The sequence below is a fragment of the Rutidosis leptorrhynchoides genome, chromosome 4 (genome assembly GCF_046630445.1).
Source record: "Rutidosis leptorrhynchoides isolate AG116_Rl617_1_P2 chromosome 4, CSIRO_AGI_Rlap_v1, whole genome shotgun sequence".
NCBI classification, from domain to species: Eukaryota; Viridiplantae; Streptophyta; class Magnoliopsida; order Asterales; family Asteraceae; genus Rutidosis; species Rutidosis leptorrhynchoides.
In genome coordinates, this window is record NC_092336.1 from 93870863 (window position 1) to 93889011 (window position 18149).

The window sequence follows — 18149 nt, forward strand, 5'->3', positions numbered from 1 at the left end:
GAATTTTAGAACTTCATGTGGAGGGGGTAAACTTCTAGTTAAACTGAACAAATAAGGAGCAGCATTCTAACTTAATTCCCTGTTAAACTGAATGATTTATTAAAAGTGATACATACCCATAGAGGGAGTGGTAGATGTAAGGCAGTGTATCAATGAACTGTCATGGAGCACTTGAAGCCATAATGCACCTAATAACATTACAGGTATCACTTCAAGTAGTTTATAATTAGATGTTACACTCCCAGCCAGAGCTTCATATGTGTTCAACAAGTTCTCATATACACTTGAATTTTCGTCACCAATAACCTTTGCAGGAGCAGTATCCATTCTTAAAATGATGAAAGCGACTAGAATCCCTCAATATTACCTCATGTTCAATTATCTTAGATATATACATGATGGCAACGTGACAATCGCCACATACACGCAAATTTTTCGTGATCCTAATCGGTACACCAGGAGCTGTTGTTAAAATCCCATATGCAAGTGCCAATTTTTCACTATGTTCAACAAGAATATCACCTTTCTCCTCATCGTCTACATCATGTAGAGCAAAACTCATATCAGGAACATAACCAAGTGCTTTAATTTGATGCATCAAATCACCAAGAAGATTATACATCTCGTGAGAAAGTGGGTGAGTTTTATCCCCAACATAAAACGTTGCAGTACCCGTTTTCCCCTGAACCCAACTACACCCGGGTCGCTTCCTAATCCCTGTATCTTTCATCAAAAACCTAACTTTAGCTACATCTTTCCACCGCCTAGCATTGGCGTATATATTGGACAAAAGTGTATATGTTCCATCGTTTTCACACCCTAGTTCTAATAACTTATTCGAAGCATATTCCCCTAATTCTACATTTGTATGAACCCTGCACGAACCAAGTAAAGCCACCCACACAACTGGGCTAGGTTCCATAGGCATGTTTTTAATCACCTCCATAGCTTTCTCTAATTGACCAGCCCGACCCAAAAGATCAACCATACACGCATAATGTTCGACCCCAGGTACAATCCCGAATTCCCGTGTCATAATGTCGAAATACTCCAACCCTTTTTCAACTAAACCAGAGTGGCTACAAGCATAAAGCACAACAATAAATGTCACACCATCTATTGGGAGACCTGCATTTCTCATTTTGTTAAAGAGCTCGAGGGTTTCTAAACCACGACCATGCATTCCATACCCGGTCAATAAAGATGTCCAAGATACAACATTTGTTTGGTTCATGTTATTAAATACAACACGGGCCACATCAACATCACCCGATTTAACATACATGTCAATAATACAGTTGTCAACAAATAATACATCAGATTTTTCATATCTACTGCGAATTACATACCCATGAATCTGCTTACCAAGTCTTAAAGAGGCAAAACGAGCACAGGCCATTAAAGCACAAGATATTGTAAAAGCATTTGGTTTTGTAGGCTTGTTTTGTTTAAGCATATGTGAGAAAAGTTCTAACGCATTGTTAGCGTCACCATGTTGAGAATATCCACCAATCATGGCTGTCCACGTCACTACATTTCTATCTAAAGGAGCAACAGAATCAAAACACTTACGTGCAAGATCACCAGCCTTGCACTTGGCATACATGTCTATCAGAGAATTAATTACCATTTGTTCATCTCCAGGATCGTTCTTGTCTATATTTAGAATCTTTTTTATGCAATAACTGTGAATCTCCTTACCTTGAAGCAATGTCCCTGCGCATGCACAGCCCGATAGCAGTGAAACAAGGGTCACAACATTGGGTTGGGACCCAGAAACAAGCATCTGCCTGAAAACGTCAAGGGCTTCATAACCATAACCTCGTTGAGCATAACCAGCGATCACAGCACTCCATGTAACCACATTCAATTCAATGTTTTCCTCACGCATCTTCTCAAATAAACCAAGAGCATCTTCACATCTACCTATCTGTGAGTACCCTGTAACCATTGCATTCCAAGAAACCACATCTTTCACTTTCATCTGCTCAAAAACTTTGTTTGCATCATCCATCAACTCACATTTGGCATACATGTCTACTATCGCGTTACCAACAAACAGATCCTCAGCGAGCAGCGTTTTTAACGCATAAGCATGAGCCTCCTTGCCTTGCATCGATGCACGAACAGACGCAAACGCAGGAAGAATATTAACAAGACTAACAGCATCAGCACAAATCCGATAATTTGTCATATGATAAAACATCTGAATTGCTTTTTTCGAATCACGATTCTGCATATAAGCAGCAACAATCGAGTTCCACGAAATAACATCCGCAACCTTTCTACAAAGCATTTCATCGAACACTTGGCGTGCACTACCGATATCACCACAACGACCGTACATTGCCACTAAAGCATTACCAACAAAAACATTATCCTCATAACCAAGCACACAAACAACTCCATGCAACGAAACACCAATTCGAAACGCCGAAAGCTCTCCACAAGCCTTGAAAACAAAAGGAAACGTGTAACCATCAGGACGCCAACCAAGCACGTGCATATCACGAAACAGGTCAAGAGCATGATGGAGTAATCGAGAACGAACAGCGCGTTGAATCAAAGAGTTCCAGTAGAAAGCAGATGAGGGTGATGGAGGTAAACGAGTGAGGATAGCAAGGGCTTGTGATGGGTTGCGGGAGATGTACATATCTATGAGTTGTGGTGATTGTAGGCCGTTGACTGTGAGTTGTTGGTGATGAAGTTTGACTTTGGTCAATGAGGAACTGCATTGTTGAGTACGTGGTGATATAGTGGTGAAGAAGGACACAGGAAAGTGTTTAAAATGAGGTTGTTGTGGTGATGAGGATGAGATTGAGAAATTTAAAAGGTGACGTGGTGGTTGTTTCCTCATGGAATGGAAGTTATTATGGATTATAGATGCAATCGATGAACTGGATTTAATACAGACTGAAGATTCATATATGTAATGTGAAAGTAAGGCAGAAGAAGGTGACGATTTTATTGATGATGAATGATGATTTGCGGCTACTGTGACATGAGTTCTGTATCGATGATGAATCAATAGATGGTGATGGTGTTTGAACTTTGTAAGACTCTATTTAACCCGGCGTGGTGGCCTGGATATACACCCCATCGCGCCACCATCGCGCCATAGTGGGGCGTGATGGTGGCTTTTTCCCTCCGGCGCGATGCCTCCATCACCAAGCGTGACCGACGAGTTAAACGAATTTGATTGGAGGAGAGGAGGTAACGGTCGGATATTGGATTCGGTTTTGGGATTATAGCCGTTGCAAACGGCTCCAAATAATAAAAATAAATAATTTAAATAAACTCTATAAATACACCCCAAATCACTCCATTTTTATACCACAAAACACACTCAAGCGACAGCGACGACGAGTAGTAATTGTTATCCTTTTTTTTTTATTAATGTGTGTTTTAATTTGTAGGAAATTAATAAGGTAATTGTATTAGGAATTTTTAATTGTCGTAATTTTTATTTTTTAGGACTTTTATAAATTGTATGCGTTTGTTTTTAATTAATTTATGTGTGTTTTTATAAAATTTTATTACTTATATTTATGTTAAATATACAAATGAAAATAATAAACTCAAACAAAAAATAAAAAACAAATAAAAATGTGGGACCAATAACCTTCATCACACCCTCATCACGCCTACTATTACAAAATCCATCACCCTATCACCCCCATCCCCTTTGACACATCAGCACTATACCAAAAAAAAAAAAAAAAAAAAAAAAAAAAACCCATCAACCCCCCTCACCACTAAAAAGAGTAAGGGTTTTACAAAAATATTGCTACTAGTCAATTGGTGACGGCCAACTTAGAGAATAAGTTTATTTTATTACTGTATTATTTATCTTTCACAAAGTTTAGCATAAATTCATAAAATTTCTAGAGTTTTAGCTAATAGCAATAACATGAATGACTCTAGATTTTTTTCCTTTCATAACTTCAATTAATAACTTATTTGAATATCAAACACAACTCAACTCAAAACCAACACGGCAGTTTTTGGTCAGCATTTAGACTCGAGTTATTTCGTTGGGCCTAGTCGCTTTTTCTTGTACCTCTATTTAGCTCGTTTCTTTCTCGAGAAATGAGCTCGTTTAATAGTTTTCATTATTTCGCCAAAAAAGAAAAAAAAAAATTAGACTCGTAGTTGACCTGATTAAAGATACGGTTACTTGAGTTGAATAGCTGGTTTTGAGTTGAGTTTAAATACTCCACCCGATTTTACTATCAGGCTTGGTTCAGGTAGACCAATTCCGACATGAACCACTTTCAAATATAAGACACTGAGTTTTCATTTTTTTTCATTACATATATATTCACATTCGCAGCCTTTTTTTTTTTTTTTTTTTTTTTTTTTTTTTTTTTTTTTTTGTTATACTTGAGTATCCGATTCATCATCATCTACATTTATAAAAGCGGAAAACAGTACTAGTTCTGACAAATCTCCTAAACTCACCATGTCTAGTGAATATGATATTGCAGGGTCTCATATACTGCATTTTAGCACTATATGCTTTTTTGGTCTTTTTTGTATCTAGTCTGAGACTCTGAGTACTAGTTCAATTTGGTTAAGCTAGAACTTAACAGCTGCTACTTGGTATAAATTATAAAATGGCCAATATCAGTTTCTGGTTCAGAAGTGAATTCGAACGCCTTAAAAAGAATACAACAAACTTGAAGATTCAAATCGACTACGTTATCTTGACTTTTAAATAGCCAGTTTTTTGTCCCATACTGTTTGTAACCAAAGTCGAACCTTATCAAACTAAAAACATAGCTTCAAATTTTCAAACTAAAACCTCTAACCGTGTCTGGTTCAACATCCGGTTTAGAGACCAAACACCTCAACCAGATCCAGTGTTTGCTTCTCATAATTATTTGAAATTTAGGTTGGCGCCTAAAGAACAGAGGTGCAACAACTAGAAATCATACCTCCTGAACATGAACAATGTAACATACCTATTGAAATTTGAATACATGTTAAACACCACATAATTATTGAATCTACAAAAATGTCTATTATAATAACACCAAGATTTTCCAGATTACAAAAAAAAAAAAAAAAAGAAACAAATATTACTGCCACAAAAACCATCTAACTCAACAATAAAAACATATTTTAATCGAGTAACAAGGGTTCATTCCCAAGATGACTTGGGCGCTTTAGCGATATCATCCTTAATGCATTTTTGAACTCCCTTAACGACAAAGAAGTACTGTATAAAGAAACAGATGTAAACCGATCAAATTAACAAAGTACCGCACACGGGTGGCAAGTTTGACAAAATAATACTAATTTACGCATGGGTTAATTATCTTTTCTCTTTAGCGGTGAAATAAAACAAAATAGGTACAAAAGACGTAGTTCAACATTTGTTTTTTAAGCATAAGTATCCTAATTCAACATGTCCAATTATCACTCCGTCCCAAATATATTGTTCACCTTTCTATTTTAGTTTGTCCCAAAACTCTTGCGCACATAAAAAAATGTAAGTTTCCCATTCAACCGAGCCAAAGTTTGACCTGTACCCAAAAAACATTCTATCTTAACTAAGTACACATCCCACCCATATTCCCACTGCTATAGATGAGTTTAAAAAACAAAGTAGTGTTGTAGCTTACTTCAAATGCTAAGATGAGAGGGATGAACATTTTCCCTCTCGCATTAGCATCTGGGCCATCAATCAACTTTTGGTCAACCAAAATACTTTTGCTTTCATTCGTAGCAACTTTTGTAATCGTATCAATTATATTCGGGATCCAAGCAACACCATTTGGAAGAATCTAACACAAAAACAAGAAAATAACAAGTAAATTTAGATAAAAGTGTTGCTTGACCAGAACATAACAACAAAAACGACTAACCTTTTCTTCATTATCATTTTTATTACACCTGCTGCTGTTCTCAACCAGTACAACAGGAACATTATGAGCCTGAAATAAGCAACAAAAACAACAACATTAAGGATGTTAGGATACACAAAAGATCATACTTCTTTGACCAAGTTTGACTTTGACCGATTTTGACCAATTTTAAGGAATTATTGAGGATCTATACCAAACTTTCACGTCTCTTGAACCGAGCTCCCGAGTCCAAAACTTTAAGTATAGCTTCTGATCGTTTTGCAAGGAATTCCTCATAACCAAGACAATCGGGTGGTGTAAGTTGAGCATGTGTTAGCACTACAACTCCTTTACGCCATATTTCTTTACCGAAACTCTCAGTTATGGCCTTAACAAGCTGCTTATCCAAGTTATCCACTCTATACGAATCCAGTCGGTCCACATATAGCAAAACGTCTATTGTTTTGTTCAAAAGAAACCTGGTCATTCATAATCACAAATCTTTATAAGAGCCTACAGTGTCAATTTCAACCTATGTACCTATGGAAATATCAAATAAACTTATATTTAATATTCAACTTTAAAAGGTAGCATGATAAAAAATGGCTACAAATAAAATCAAATGGGTTCATAGGTCGAAAGATGGAAGTGGCCCAAAATCCAATATTAATGCATAACCTCCTAGGAAACTTTATGATACATTTAAGACTATTGTATAAAAAACATTTTTTTGCAATGAAAGCTCTATTTGAACTGTAGAGCTTAACAAAAAGACGTACCTGCCCAAACCAATTGCGGTCCGATTCGACCCGTACCACAAAAAGACCCGTTTTGACACATTACATACTATTTCTCCCCTGCCGTTTTCGAATTCTAAAATAGCTAACTTAGCATAATAATATAACAAAATTATCAATGTGGTACTTGTTCATCCCAATAGATGCAATATCTCAACGAAATTGTTTTGAGCTTTGACTATTAGCATCTTAATACGATCAACATACCAAAACCAATGAGTAAATTTGATTGAATGCTAGTATTAGCGCGCACACACACACACACATTGCTGGTAACACGACATGATATTCTAATTTTACATATGTATATACAATAAGTCAGTATAGACCTTTTGATGAGATCCAGGACCTGATTGTTGACATAACCTCCTTCAACAATTCCAGGTGTATCAATGATGTTCAAAGTGAACCCTGACCGCTCACGTGAAACCATCACCGGTCGTGGCACATCTGACTACAAAATCAGATCGATAAATCAAAACTTCTTAATTGAGAACATCATCCTTACAGGTAAAAAGATGAAAAAGTAACCATGTTGGGCAGAGGTCTCAAAGGTCAATTCAGGTTCGGTTCAAAAAAAGTAAAATCTCAGTCAACGTGGGTCAGGTCATGTTAGGCTGGGTAGGCCCCATTCGCCTTTTAGGCTTTCACATTTATAATTTAAAAGGTTGATTTGAGTAGCTAAAAAGGCTGTATGGATTTTAATAAATACACGTTGGGTAACCTTCTACCCGTTAGACCCATTTATAAGCATACGGGTCGCAAATGACCGTTTTAAACTAGAACTACAAGAATATAAAAAATACCTGGAAAGCACTGACGGGAACTGCACGTTCCCCGAGAATAGAATTCACGGTTGAAGACTTCCCGACACCTCCCTTTCCCATTACAAGAACCGTCAAACTCTGCCTCTCCTGTCACATTACATATCATCATTCAATTAAACAGAACGTATAATACTTCAATCAAGTTATACCCTTTTCTATTTAACTTACGTTTGTGAGGTAATTTTGAAACAGCGCCATTATTTAAGAAGCAGATAATTAAATTAAACAAACATATTTAGTTGCAAAAAAGAGCCTCCTTTATAAGAAACACTCAAGAATTCAATCAAATCTATACAAGTCCAAAAACAAGTATTCATAATGGCATTAACCAAATGTAAATGGAACAATTAGGGATAAATTTAGACCTTCTCCTTAAATTCTCCCAGTAGCTCCAGTAACTTGGTCTGGGTAGCAACAGGAAGCTGCTGAATCCCACTCCATTCACGCGCCATTGAACCTGAAAATATCATAAAGTAAAATGCCAGAGCCATAGCCTAAAATCACTATTCTCAAAATCTCACCATATAAATAACATAAAAAAAACAATGTAAGATAAAACTTTAGACATTATCCACAAAAACGAAAATGATTTTTCATAAATTGAGATCTTAAGTTCAAGTTTAACATTGAATTCCATGATAATACTTTAGACATTGAGTATAAAAATGAGTAACTGTATACAACTTTTGACACAAAGCAATTAAACTACAATATAACTAACACAAGAGCATACATTTTGGAGCATACCTTATTCTTATTAAAAATTTGATATTTGGAACCTTGAACTGTGAGTAACGAAAGTGTTACGAATTTAGGGACGTACAGAGAAACCCTAAAGTCTCTCGTAACGATTGCAATTGAACTGGCAACAGAGGTTTTATTAACAACAGGGATTTTGCAGTTGGTGAATCTATATAGATTGTCCTTTAACTAATCTCTAAATACACTTTCAGTCCTTAAACTTTTACAAAGAGATACTTTCAGTTCTTAAATGCTTTATGACTCAAATTTTTAGAGTGTCTACGGTTTAGCCATAGAGCTAGTCATGGTTAACCATGACTATGTCGCTCTTTTAGTAGACTCGGCTATGTCATGATTAATATCGATCTTTTAATAGACTCGTCTATGAATATTACGAAGAAATGAATGTGGGCCTCTTTTTTCACAATTAAGCTTATTTTCTTAATGTCAAGACTTTCTCTTTTATCGAGTCTCAAACTCGTGATCCTTCTTGAGTTTGGGTTTAATTGGATGATTCTATCAAGTCGAGGTCAACGTACGGGCCATGTCACTGAACCTTTCTCTAGCCAAAATTCCATTATTGATCGAGTCGAGGTGGATCCAATTCATTGGCAAATGAAAAATATGTTGTGTCTTTTCATGTTGTCACCTTGCCCTTCTACTTAATGGTTTGACTATTTCGAAAGCTTCACTTCGACGAATGATTGAACTAAAATATTACTCTTTTTTAAATTAGAAGTTACACTCCTTCCTTCCATGTTACGCTGTCAACACTTCACAAAGTTCGCATCGAGTATTTGTCATATCTTTAGGAGAAGGGAGAAAAAGAAACAGATGTATTCAAGTTTATTAGAATACACATTCAGCTTAAGAGGTTGTACGCTAAGTTTAGTTAACATAGGTAGCATTTGTTATGATATATAGTGTTTAGTTATGAGTTAGTTATAATGTTTTGGTGCTCATGTGATGCTATTGTAGTAAAAATTATAATATTTATTGTATAAATAATCTGGTACAAGTAAAATGAATAAACAATGAGGTTGTTCTTATTCAGGTCATTTGGTGAAGACAAGTTTTTTTTACTCTGACCACTCAATGTTTACTTAGAATGATTCAAACCTGAAACATCTCGTGAACAAAATGACAGTTTTGTGAATACAAAAAGTATGCAACTAAAAAATCGCACAAGTTATACCATATTTAAGCAAAAGAAAACGAATGTAGTATAAAACATGCAAGCAAATAAACCAAAAAGGTTAACAGGCTAGATTTGTAGCTTCTTCCAGAGTCAATACTCAATTGACTAACTTTGTAACAAACCCATTCTAGTAAGGATATTTGTAGCAAATAAGAGCACAGTTTACATGTAACAATCTAGAAATTAAAAAGCAATTCAAGAATCTTGGACAGTCAATACAAATTCAGCCATATATTGCAGATTGTATGTATATTTTACATGCTCCCAGGTATTAAGGAAGCTTGCTCTCACTGGTCTTGTTTCCCCTAAATGTTGAAAGAGAGAATAATGATGACCTTGTTGCTGAAAAAACAGAAATAGCACAAAATTATACAAAATTGTTAAAGCTGTGAGTTTACAAATAACAACTCAGAACCCACCCACGATGTCAGAACCCACCCACCCGATTATTTGGTGGGACGAACATTACAGTCCTACTGTCCCTTAAGAAGAAACCCCCACGGCGAATCCATACGGACATCGCGCGTGGTAAAACCCACTCAGGTGAGGCTTGAACATAAGACGTCCAAGACCTCTGAGGCCCATGAAATGGGCAGGTAACCTCGAGGGAAATATTTTTGAAGCGGGAGTCGAACCCCTGGGAAGTCAGGTCACCACCAATGCACCAACACTTTTGACGTTATTATATTGAGGTATGTTGCATGATGAATAATGTTTGGAACATGTTTTTGCTTGCATTTTAAAAAGTACAAGAAAACAAGAAAACTAGCTAGCACAATTTACTTAAAAACTTTACCTTTTGTTGCGTCCATGGAAGCCGAGACCTCTGGTACATTTGGACGATTCTGGTATGTAAATTCACTCGTATTTGTACCAAGTGTTGACCCGCCCAGCCCGCCCATTTTACCACAAGCACTTTTCTTATTACCTTTAACTACTTCACCATCATCTCCGTCCAAAAACACTGATGCGCTAGACCACCTAGTTGGATGAAAATCAGATTTATTTTTTCGAGCCAGCTTCAAGAGTTTTTTAAGCCCCTTTGGTGAACTTTTTTCGTAAATCAAAACTGGCAGGTGTTCAACATTTCCCCACTCACCAATATCAGCTTCTTCACTGCTATCTTCTAGAAGCATTTCAGACAAAGACCGACGAACTTGTAAACTTGAAGTGCCAGCTGACGCAACAACATTGACCGGAGACACAATCTGCACTGGGCTTTCTGTGTCGGAGTTAATCTCTGGTTTAAAACTGTCACTGCAACTGTTATTTGTTAATTCTGTACATTTGGTGGGGCCAACCGCTTTGGATTCCGTTATTTCAGGAGTCATGACAACCTCATTCTCCTCGTTTTGGGTCAGTGTTTCAGAGATTCTAGAAGCTTTGTCAGTTTGACCAAATACTTTTGACTTGAAGATATCGTGTCCAACACCAGGTCCGATCCCGCAACCCTTACGAATAAAAGGCTTTGTTTCTAGTGGAACCACGCTACTTTTCTTAGTAACCTTGTTACAAAAACTAGGCTTAACAGCAGCGTTGACTTCACGGGATTGTATATTTGCTTTAGTTGACTTTGTGATTTTGGTCAATGTTGACTGGTTCTTCCCAGTGATGGTTTTAAGAATCCTGTTAGCGTCTGTTGGTGTTGCCTTCAGAGTCTTGGTTCGTTCACTTTTCGTGGTTGAACGAACAGTTGATGAAGCAGACTTGGCCTCTCGACCAGTTCGGTTGGTACCAGGTGATGTCACTGTAGGTCTTGGTGATGTCATCGATGACCATGACTTGCGAATAGCAGGCAAAGATGTTTTAGATGTAGCTTTCTTTAAAACGGAAGTTTTTGAAGCGTCCCTCCCAGAGTTTGACAACGGATTTGACTTCTTTTGACTTTTCTGTTGACTATTAGCTTCACTCACTTTCTCGCCTCGATTTCCGACAGTTTCCTCGTCGAGATTTTCGGCTCTCATTCGCTTTGGAAAGTTCGTACCGTTGCTAACCGGTTTATTTTCCATCATTTCAATGAACATCTGGTTCAATTCGGCTTCCCTTTCTTGACTCCATTCAATCGAGGCTGGATGCTTTTCAAAGCGTTCTTCGTTTTCAGGTTCGATAGGGTCCACGTTCACACCTAACGGCTCGAGTGGTTCGATGTTTTCTTCAGCCTCAGCAGAAACCTGACTTTCAAAAACTGTAGTATCAGATTCGGGTCCCGGTGCTACATTTATGGGACTAATTGAAAAAGTCTCGGGATTAGTATCGGGATTTTGGGTAGCAATTACACCCATTCCCGAACTCCATCTTCTCAATACAGTTTTCTTCGCACCATTCGTTTTATTAAACAACATTTTTGTTTTGGGAACATCCATTTTTTGGTCTCTTTGTTTGCTTTCAAACAAATTGATTTTATCTTGCACACTCATTCGTAACACGCTTTGCTTCGTGGGTCCCTCTGGGCCATCCTCGTCACTGCTTTTACTAGCTTGCTCGCTTGGAAACAATACTTTTTCCCTAACGGGAAACTGATTGAGGCTTTTGATAGTTAATGCAGCAGCCTTACGCGATCCTGACCGTCCAATTTGTACTCGCCGCATAGGAGATGATGATCTTCGAGGTGTTGATAATCTTGTTGGAGCCCGACCCGTTTCAACAGACGGTTGGTCCTCTTTACTTGAACAAGAAGATATTTCATCGTCTGGTGAGTTTTTTAGTTCACTTTGAACCACGATATCATTTCGATTGGTATTATTGATGTCTTCAACTGTTGGAAAAAGGCTCATTTCTACAAGCTTCTGTAATGAGTCCCTGAAAAAGATATGGTTTTAGTAGGTGATGATCTTGCTTATAGGTAGCAAATTGGGCGGGTCTGGCAGGTTGAGTAACAGATTTATTTGGTTGACCCGAAATACTATCAAAATTTATATCATATGTGAAGTTACAAAACATATTTGTTTTAGATAATCAATTTTTATGAGTAAAAACTACAATTTGGGCTACTCAACCCTTTTGTGACCGCTATTTAATTTGATCGTTTGACCCATTACAGAGAAAATTTTACCCATTCATACATACATGTGTCAAAATTTTATATCATAATACCTTGTATCTTTGGCTCCTAAATGATGTGCAAAATTTTCCAGGTCAGATATGTCTTTAATTGAGCATCTGCCATTAGTAGCCTGGTTGAATGTAGCAACTATTTCATCTTTTAATGACATGAGCCTTAAATCAACGGCTTTAAGTAGTTCATTCCTATCATAAGCCACAACATATGTTCAAGGAGTCATTAACAGAACAAAATCGGATTTTAATTAACGAATGGTAGATGATAAAAAAGAACACATACTTCGAATCGACTGACGATGTAATATTAACATCAGCCTTGCCAGACAATGAAAGTTGGAACATTTTAGTCTCCTCTAATTGAATGATCTCATTTCCTATACCAACGATGTCTCGCGAACCAATAATATGCAGAAATCTGACAAATTTTAGTTATAAAAAATTTACAAAAAATATAAAAATAATAACCAGAAATAGACCAATGGCCTGTAAAATGAAATGGACCTTGTAAACGTGGCTGTTGTAAACCACTCAGCATCATTGACATTATCAGGTGGCAAAATCTTGAAATTTGTATTCGACCCTTTAGACAACAAATCTTTTACTTGAGGTGAATGCAATAATAACCGTTCTAACGCTCCTGATGCTACCTTTTCTGACCTTTTGTTACTACATACAAATGCCTCATACCTGCAAAACGATATGAGAAAACTTACTCAAATTTGAAATCTAATTTATTCATTTTGCATTATCTCAATGCTACAAGTGATGACACCAGCAAAAAAAATCATATTATTTCATACCAAGGACAAATGAATATGAATATATATACAATTAAACCAATGTCAGAATATTTTGTGGTTTCACACCTCAGATACTTAGCCAAACAAACCAAAATTATGAAACTTAAATACTAAAAAGTGAACACAATGTCATCAATAGATTAAATTGATATACATATATATTTTATATGGACATAAGGATTAAAGACCTGTTCTGGCTTGGAAATATCTGAAGTTCAACATAATCAAGTGAAGCATCTGGATCAATTCTTCCAATCATTGTCATCAACCTAAATCAAAAAACCATAAAAAACCCTAATTTACACTTCATTACAAATAAAAAAATAATCGATCTTTTTAGTAAACACAATAAAAGTAAAAGCATTGCGAATTTAAATATCTTCATCTTCAACAGCAATTAAAATTTAACATTAAGTCTTACAAGAACAAAAAGCTGATGAACAAAGGTGGACGTATGTGTGTTGTTTCTGTCCGATTAGTTGCGGCGGTGGCTAACGGTGGCTGACGGTGGTGCGTTTAAAAGTGTTACTGAATAGTACAAACTAGAAAGGACAAAGTGAGAGAATTTGAAATTGTAGTTAAATGGCGCGTGGTATCACTTTCTTTGTTTTGAATGAATGAAAACAAAAGTGGTGATTTTATATTATTTTATTTTAGTTTATTTTGAATTGAATGAATAAAGGCGTGAAGAACTTTGGGTTGTTAAAGCGTTACGATAGAATATTGTTTTGGAATGAAATATGTTTCGGATAATTAAATGCAAAAACCATGGAGTATATGTTTTAAGTTACTTCATTTGTATAACGTAAATGATTTTAACAATGGTGGACGTAACTTTTATGATTAAATTTAAACTTATTATATTTGCATTTATAAATGCATAAGTGATACTCACACACCACTTATTGATCCATACACACTTTTGTACTATAAACTTACAATTATATCTCTGCATTTATCTAAGGAGTTGAACTTTTATTATTATTCTAAACATAAGTAAGGGGGTATAATAGTTAATTATGTGTGTATGGATTAAAAAGTAGTGTGTAAGGATCCTTTTTATACAGTAATGATCAAATATAAATATTCTTTTTTAAAACGACTTTTCTTATTTAAATCTGATATAATTTATTCAAGACAACTGTAAATATCTAAATTTGATACTATAATTTATCTACTGGATGATACAGCCTTGACGTTCTATGTCACAAGAAATATGTTAACATATACTTTTACACATTACTCAATAATCTAAAACCCGTAAATTTTTTACCACTCCTATTGGTCTATATGGGCGGCGGTTACTGTTGAAACCGCACACCAGTCCGACCCGACCCATTTTTCCGTTAAAAAACCTAATTGCTTCAATTCATTTCTCTTTCACCGCTATCGATTGTTTCCGTCTCCTTCGCTTACTTCTCCATATCCGTCTCCGGTACGCCTATTGTTGACTCTTACACTGTTTCCTTACTAGCTCATTCAATTACTTGACGGCTAACATGTGTTAATTGTTTTTTTGCCTTTACGTCCATCGCTTCCATCTCCTTCGTGGGTGTCGATGTTTTCACGCTCTGTCTCCGGTACGCCAGTTGTTGTTTCTTTTATTGTTTCCTTCAATTTTTAATTTTTTTTTAGGGTTTTTGGTGTCGATGTTTTCCGGCTATCTCTCCGGTATGCCAATTGGTGTTTCTTTTACTGTTTCCTTCAATTTGAATTAATAGTTTTTGTTGCAATTATTTGGGTGCTGGCTATGTTTAATGTTTATATAATGGTGTTTTTCAGTGTGATTTCCTGTGATTCGTAGCATCCGAGCGTGCATCTTTGGTTTTGGTAACATCTATTTTCGGTTTTTTGCTTTTCGTTTAATTTCTTTTAGTGTCTGTTGATATGCAAATTAAGTATTTTGCAAGTTAAGTTTTGGGTTCTTTCTTTCGTTTTTGCCTTCTTTATTTCGTTTGGTTGTTTCTTTCTTTCCTTTTAACTGGTATTTTAACATATACCCTCTGATTGCAGTATTTTACCATAACGTGTAATGGAACATAACGTGTATTTTACTATGTATTGTTGAAACCATGTGTGTTGTGGAACATCTGTCGAGAATTGGGTATCCGATTCGTTTTTGTACGATTAAATCCTATTGGGTTCTATATTTCAGTGTATATAAGATATATCTTTTGGCCTTTTATTGTATTTTATCATTATGTTAACGTATGACACAGAACAGATGTTACTAATATTTGTAAAATGTGTACGCCTGTTTGTCTTTCTGTTATGGAATATCAGTAATTGCTTAGACTTTGTTCTGCACTTTTGGTAATTGGTTAGATTATAGTTTGCTGTACTAAATAACATTTTTTTATTCTTTAATTAATACAGCGTATAAGTTTCGCCTATTAACCGACCGGCTTTGGTACATCAGGCCAATAATCGAAAATAATGTCAGATTGTGAAACTTCAAGGTATATGCCATTCGTTGTTTATGATGTTTGTTTATAAGTTTTTATGCAATGGTTTTACTGATTATGTATCGAATCATTTATCCTGTTATGTTATTAGTGATGATGACAGGTACATCGAGATGGATGTCTTCTACGACGGCCACTTTTCACTTGGACAGAAGTCATATGTGAATGGAAAAAAGAAAAGTTTTAAGCTATGCGAGTCGACTATCTTTTTCCTTGAGTGGCTGCATGATTTACTTAGAAAAAAATTTCGTCTGAATTCTCTTCAGTTATGTATTTTGATTATGGTGCAAAGATGTTCTAGTTTCTTTGTGTAGAGGCACAACTTGATTATATAAAAAAACAAGTGGTACAAAAGGATTCAAAAATTATATTGTATTTATTTTATGAAGATAGTTCAAGTGATGACCGATGTAAACTGCTTTGCAATTTGTAACATAATGTAAAATGTTATTATGTATAATGAATTATAAATTTTGTCTTTCTATATTAGCATTCTCTATTTATGTAAAAGTTTTATTAGAAATATGTGAATATACAAATGTATAGAAAATAAGTGCTTACAATTAGCCCAATTGTATAGGTCAGATAATTCAATTTCATGCATATTGTAGCATAGTATATGGATACCAATATATGTATACTACATGAAATACAATTTGTATAGAACAATAGAGAATCAACTAATTGCATGTTATCAATTTATTGATAATTTAACACAGGTATACATATTATACATATTAAAATTGGAAAATGTGATTATATGTTTTTGACAAATATTACTAAATACTGCAACTTGACTATTATTTTCTTTCTTTCTTAGCATTGCAAAATCTTCTATTTTATTGCCATTGTAAAAAGTTCTTCTCCATTTTTTTCTCTATCAACATCAATTCACACATATAAGGTATGTTTATATCTCTTTGTTATTGACTTTATGTATTTGTCTAATCTTTCTAATTTGCTTACATCCATTCAGCAAATTATTTGGGTTGCTTGTAAGTTTTTAATGTCCTTTATTCTTACTCCTTTGGTCAAATATTTGCATGTAGTTTCTCTAATATAATTGTTATATATATATATATATATATATATATATATATATATATATATATATATATATATATATATATATATATATATATATATATATATATATATATATTACGTTTCTTTATTAGGGTTATAATGGCAAGTGGTAAAAGGATTGTTATTGATAATAATGGTTCGAAAGATATTGTTCCTGACGTAAGTTCATCGAAGCGGCGTAAAAGACGGCGTGGAAGTTTTTCAGTTGGTGTGGGTGAAAATGGAATGTTATTTACCGGTAAAAGGCGAGGCCTGCAGCACCAAAACTTATTGTTGTCCACTATTGATGGCTCAAATGCAGTAGAATTTTCATACTTTAATGACAGTCAGAATTCTAACCAAACGGGTCTGCAGTTTGGATTAATGAACATATTAATGACTGTTTTTTACCAATCTTGGTATCTAATTTTGGATTTCTTTCTTCACCGGCGATAGAGAACATTTCAGGATACAATAGCTAAATACATTCATGATTCCTAATATGATACATACTTCTAATACATATGATGGTATATTTCTTTATAGTTAGTTGGTTAATTTCTTATCTTCAATTGATTCTGCATTGTGCTAAATTTTTTTCTTTCTGTATCTTATTAGGAGTGAATCCATTTTATCGTCACTTGGGTGGTTATGATAATGTTTGTGTTCATTGTAGTGCCTATTTTTTGGTGATATGGCCAAAACGGGCGATTTTATTTGTGCAGTGTCGTTAGATCGCAGCACATCAGCTCTGACTATCAGAAGAGAGTAATGGTTTTATTATTTATATTTAGCTGGGGTTTCCTAGCTATAACTCACCTACTTGTCTTCCTTTTAACGAGTAAGTGGTAAATATAACTCAGGTTCGTATTTTTGTATGTTTGTTCAGTAATGTGGGACAAAAGTGCCTATATAGTTAACCCAAGTGACAAGCGGTGGTAGATTAAGATTAACTATGATTATATTAATATAACTATGAGGATAAAGATAGATAGTTATGAAGAATAGAATTCTGATGGAGAATTATCACAAGAGTTTAACTTCCTATGAAAGGACCCGTTCATATACATTATAAACGATTCATAATAGTTGATTACATCGCGAGGTATTTGACCTCTAAATGATACATTTTACAAATATTGCATTCATTTTTAAAAGACAAACTTTCATTTCAACGAAAGTTGACAGGCATGCATACCATCTCATAATATATCCAAACTATGAATGACTTATTATCAATCTTGATGAACTCAATGACTCTGATAATGCTAAAAACGAACATATATTTCATAGCATTATACTTAAAGAAAGACAAGCTTTTAGTTGCAATTGTTCTAATTTCAAGTA

At 35.1% G+C, this 18149-nt stretch overlaps 4 protein-coding genes across 4 annotated transcripts; all 4 read right to left on the reverse strand.

Moving 5' to 3' along the window:
* Positions 1-146: 146 nt before the first annotated feature.
* Positions 147-2857, reverse strand: LOC139840823 (pentatricopeptide repeat-containing protein At5g16860). The gene has a single exon (XM_071831066.1). The coding sequence runs from the start codon at positions 2855-2857 to the stop codon at positions 296-298; it is 2562 nt and encodes an 853-aa protein (XP_071687167.1). The 3' UTR covers positions 147-295.
* A 2234-nt stretch (positions 2858-5091) lies between these two features.
* LOC139843801 (translocase of chloroplast 34-like) lies at positions 5092-8336 on the reverse strand. The gene is made up of 8 exons (XM_071833955.1): positions 8221-8336; positions 7839-7930; positions 7453-7560; positions 6976-7100; positions 6064-6328; positions 5871-5939; positions 5628-5789; positions 5092-5221 (listed from the first exon to the last, which is right to left on the reverse strand). The coding sequence occupies exons 2-8, from the start codon at positions 7923-7925 to the stop codon at positions 5144-5146; spliced, it is 894 nt and encodes a 297-aa protein (XP_071690056.1). The 5' UTR covers positions 7926-7930; positions 8221-8336; the 3' UTR covers positions 5092-5143.
* A 1315-nt stretch (positions 8337-9651) lies between these two features.
* On the reverse strand, positions 9652-12066 carry LOC139845440 (uncharacterized). The gene is made up of 2 exons (XM_071835697.1): positions 10341-12066; positions 9652-9754 (listed from the first exon to the last, which is right to left on the reverse strand). The coding sequence occupies exons 1-2, from the start codon at positions 11998-12000 to the stop codon at positions 9684-9686; spliced, it is 1731 nt and encodes a 576-aa protein (XP_071691798.1). The 5' UTR covers positions 12001-12066; the 3' UTR covers positions 9652-9683.
* A 97-nt stretch (positions 12067-12163) lies between these two features.
* On the reverse strand, positions 12164-13810 carry LOC139840824 (uncharacterized). Its single transcript, XM_071831067.1, has 6 exons — positions 13694-13810; positions 13461-13541; positions 12974-13159; positions 12753-12887; positions 12506-12658; positions 12164-12314 (listed from the first exon to the last, which is right to left on the reverse strand). Exons 2-6 carry the CDS (start codon positions 13535-13537, stop codon positions 12164-12166), a joined length of 702 nt encoding a protein of 233 aa, XP_071687168.1. The 5' UTR covers positions 13538-13541; positions 13694-13810.
* Between the last annotated feature and the right edge of the window lie 4339 nt (positions 13811-18149).

Bases quoted from the DNA above. Each gene is read 5' to 3' on its own strand.
- LOC139845440 (XM_071835697.1), bottom strand. From the start codon at position 12,000: ATGCGGCGAGTACAAATTGGACGGTCAGGATCGCGTAAGGCTGCTGCA. The intron at 9,755-10,340 runs GTAATAAGAAAA...CTGTTTTTTCAG, and splicing joins TGATGGTGAAGTAGTTAAAG to CAACAAGGTCATCATTATTC.
- LOC139843801 (XM_071833955.1), bottom strand. From the start codon at position 7,925: ATGGCGCGTGAATGGAGTGGGATTCAGCAGCTTCCTGTTGCTACCCAG. The intron at 5,940-6,063 runs GTATAGATCCTC...TGCTTATTTCAG, and splicing joins TCAAGAGACGTGAAAGTTTG to GCTCATAATGTTCCTGTTGT. The intron at 5,222-5,627 runs GTAAGCTACAAC...TTCTTTATACAG, and splicing joins CTCTCATCTTAGCATTTGAA to TACTTCTTTGTCGTTAAGGG.
- LOC139840823 (XM_071831066.1), bottom strand. From the start codon at position 2,857: ATGAGGAAACAACCACCACGTCACCTTTTAAATTTCTCAATCTCATCC.
- LOC139840824 (XM_071831067.1), bottom strand. From the start codon at position 13,537: ATGACAATGATTGGAAGAATTGATCCAGATGCTTCACTTGATTATGTT. The intron at 13,160-13,460 runs GTCTTTAATCCT...ATCGTTTTGCAG, and splicing joins ATATTTCCAAGCCAGAACAG to GTATGAGGCATTTGTATGTA. The intron at 12,315-12,505 runs GTATTATGATAT...AAATTTTGATAG, and splicing joins TTAGGAGCCAAAGATACAAG to TATTTCGGGTCAACCAAATA.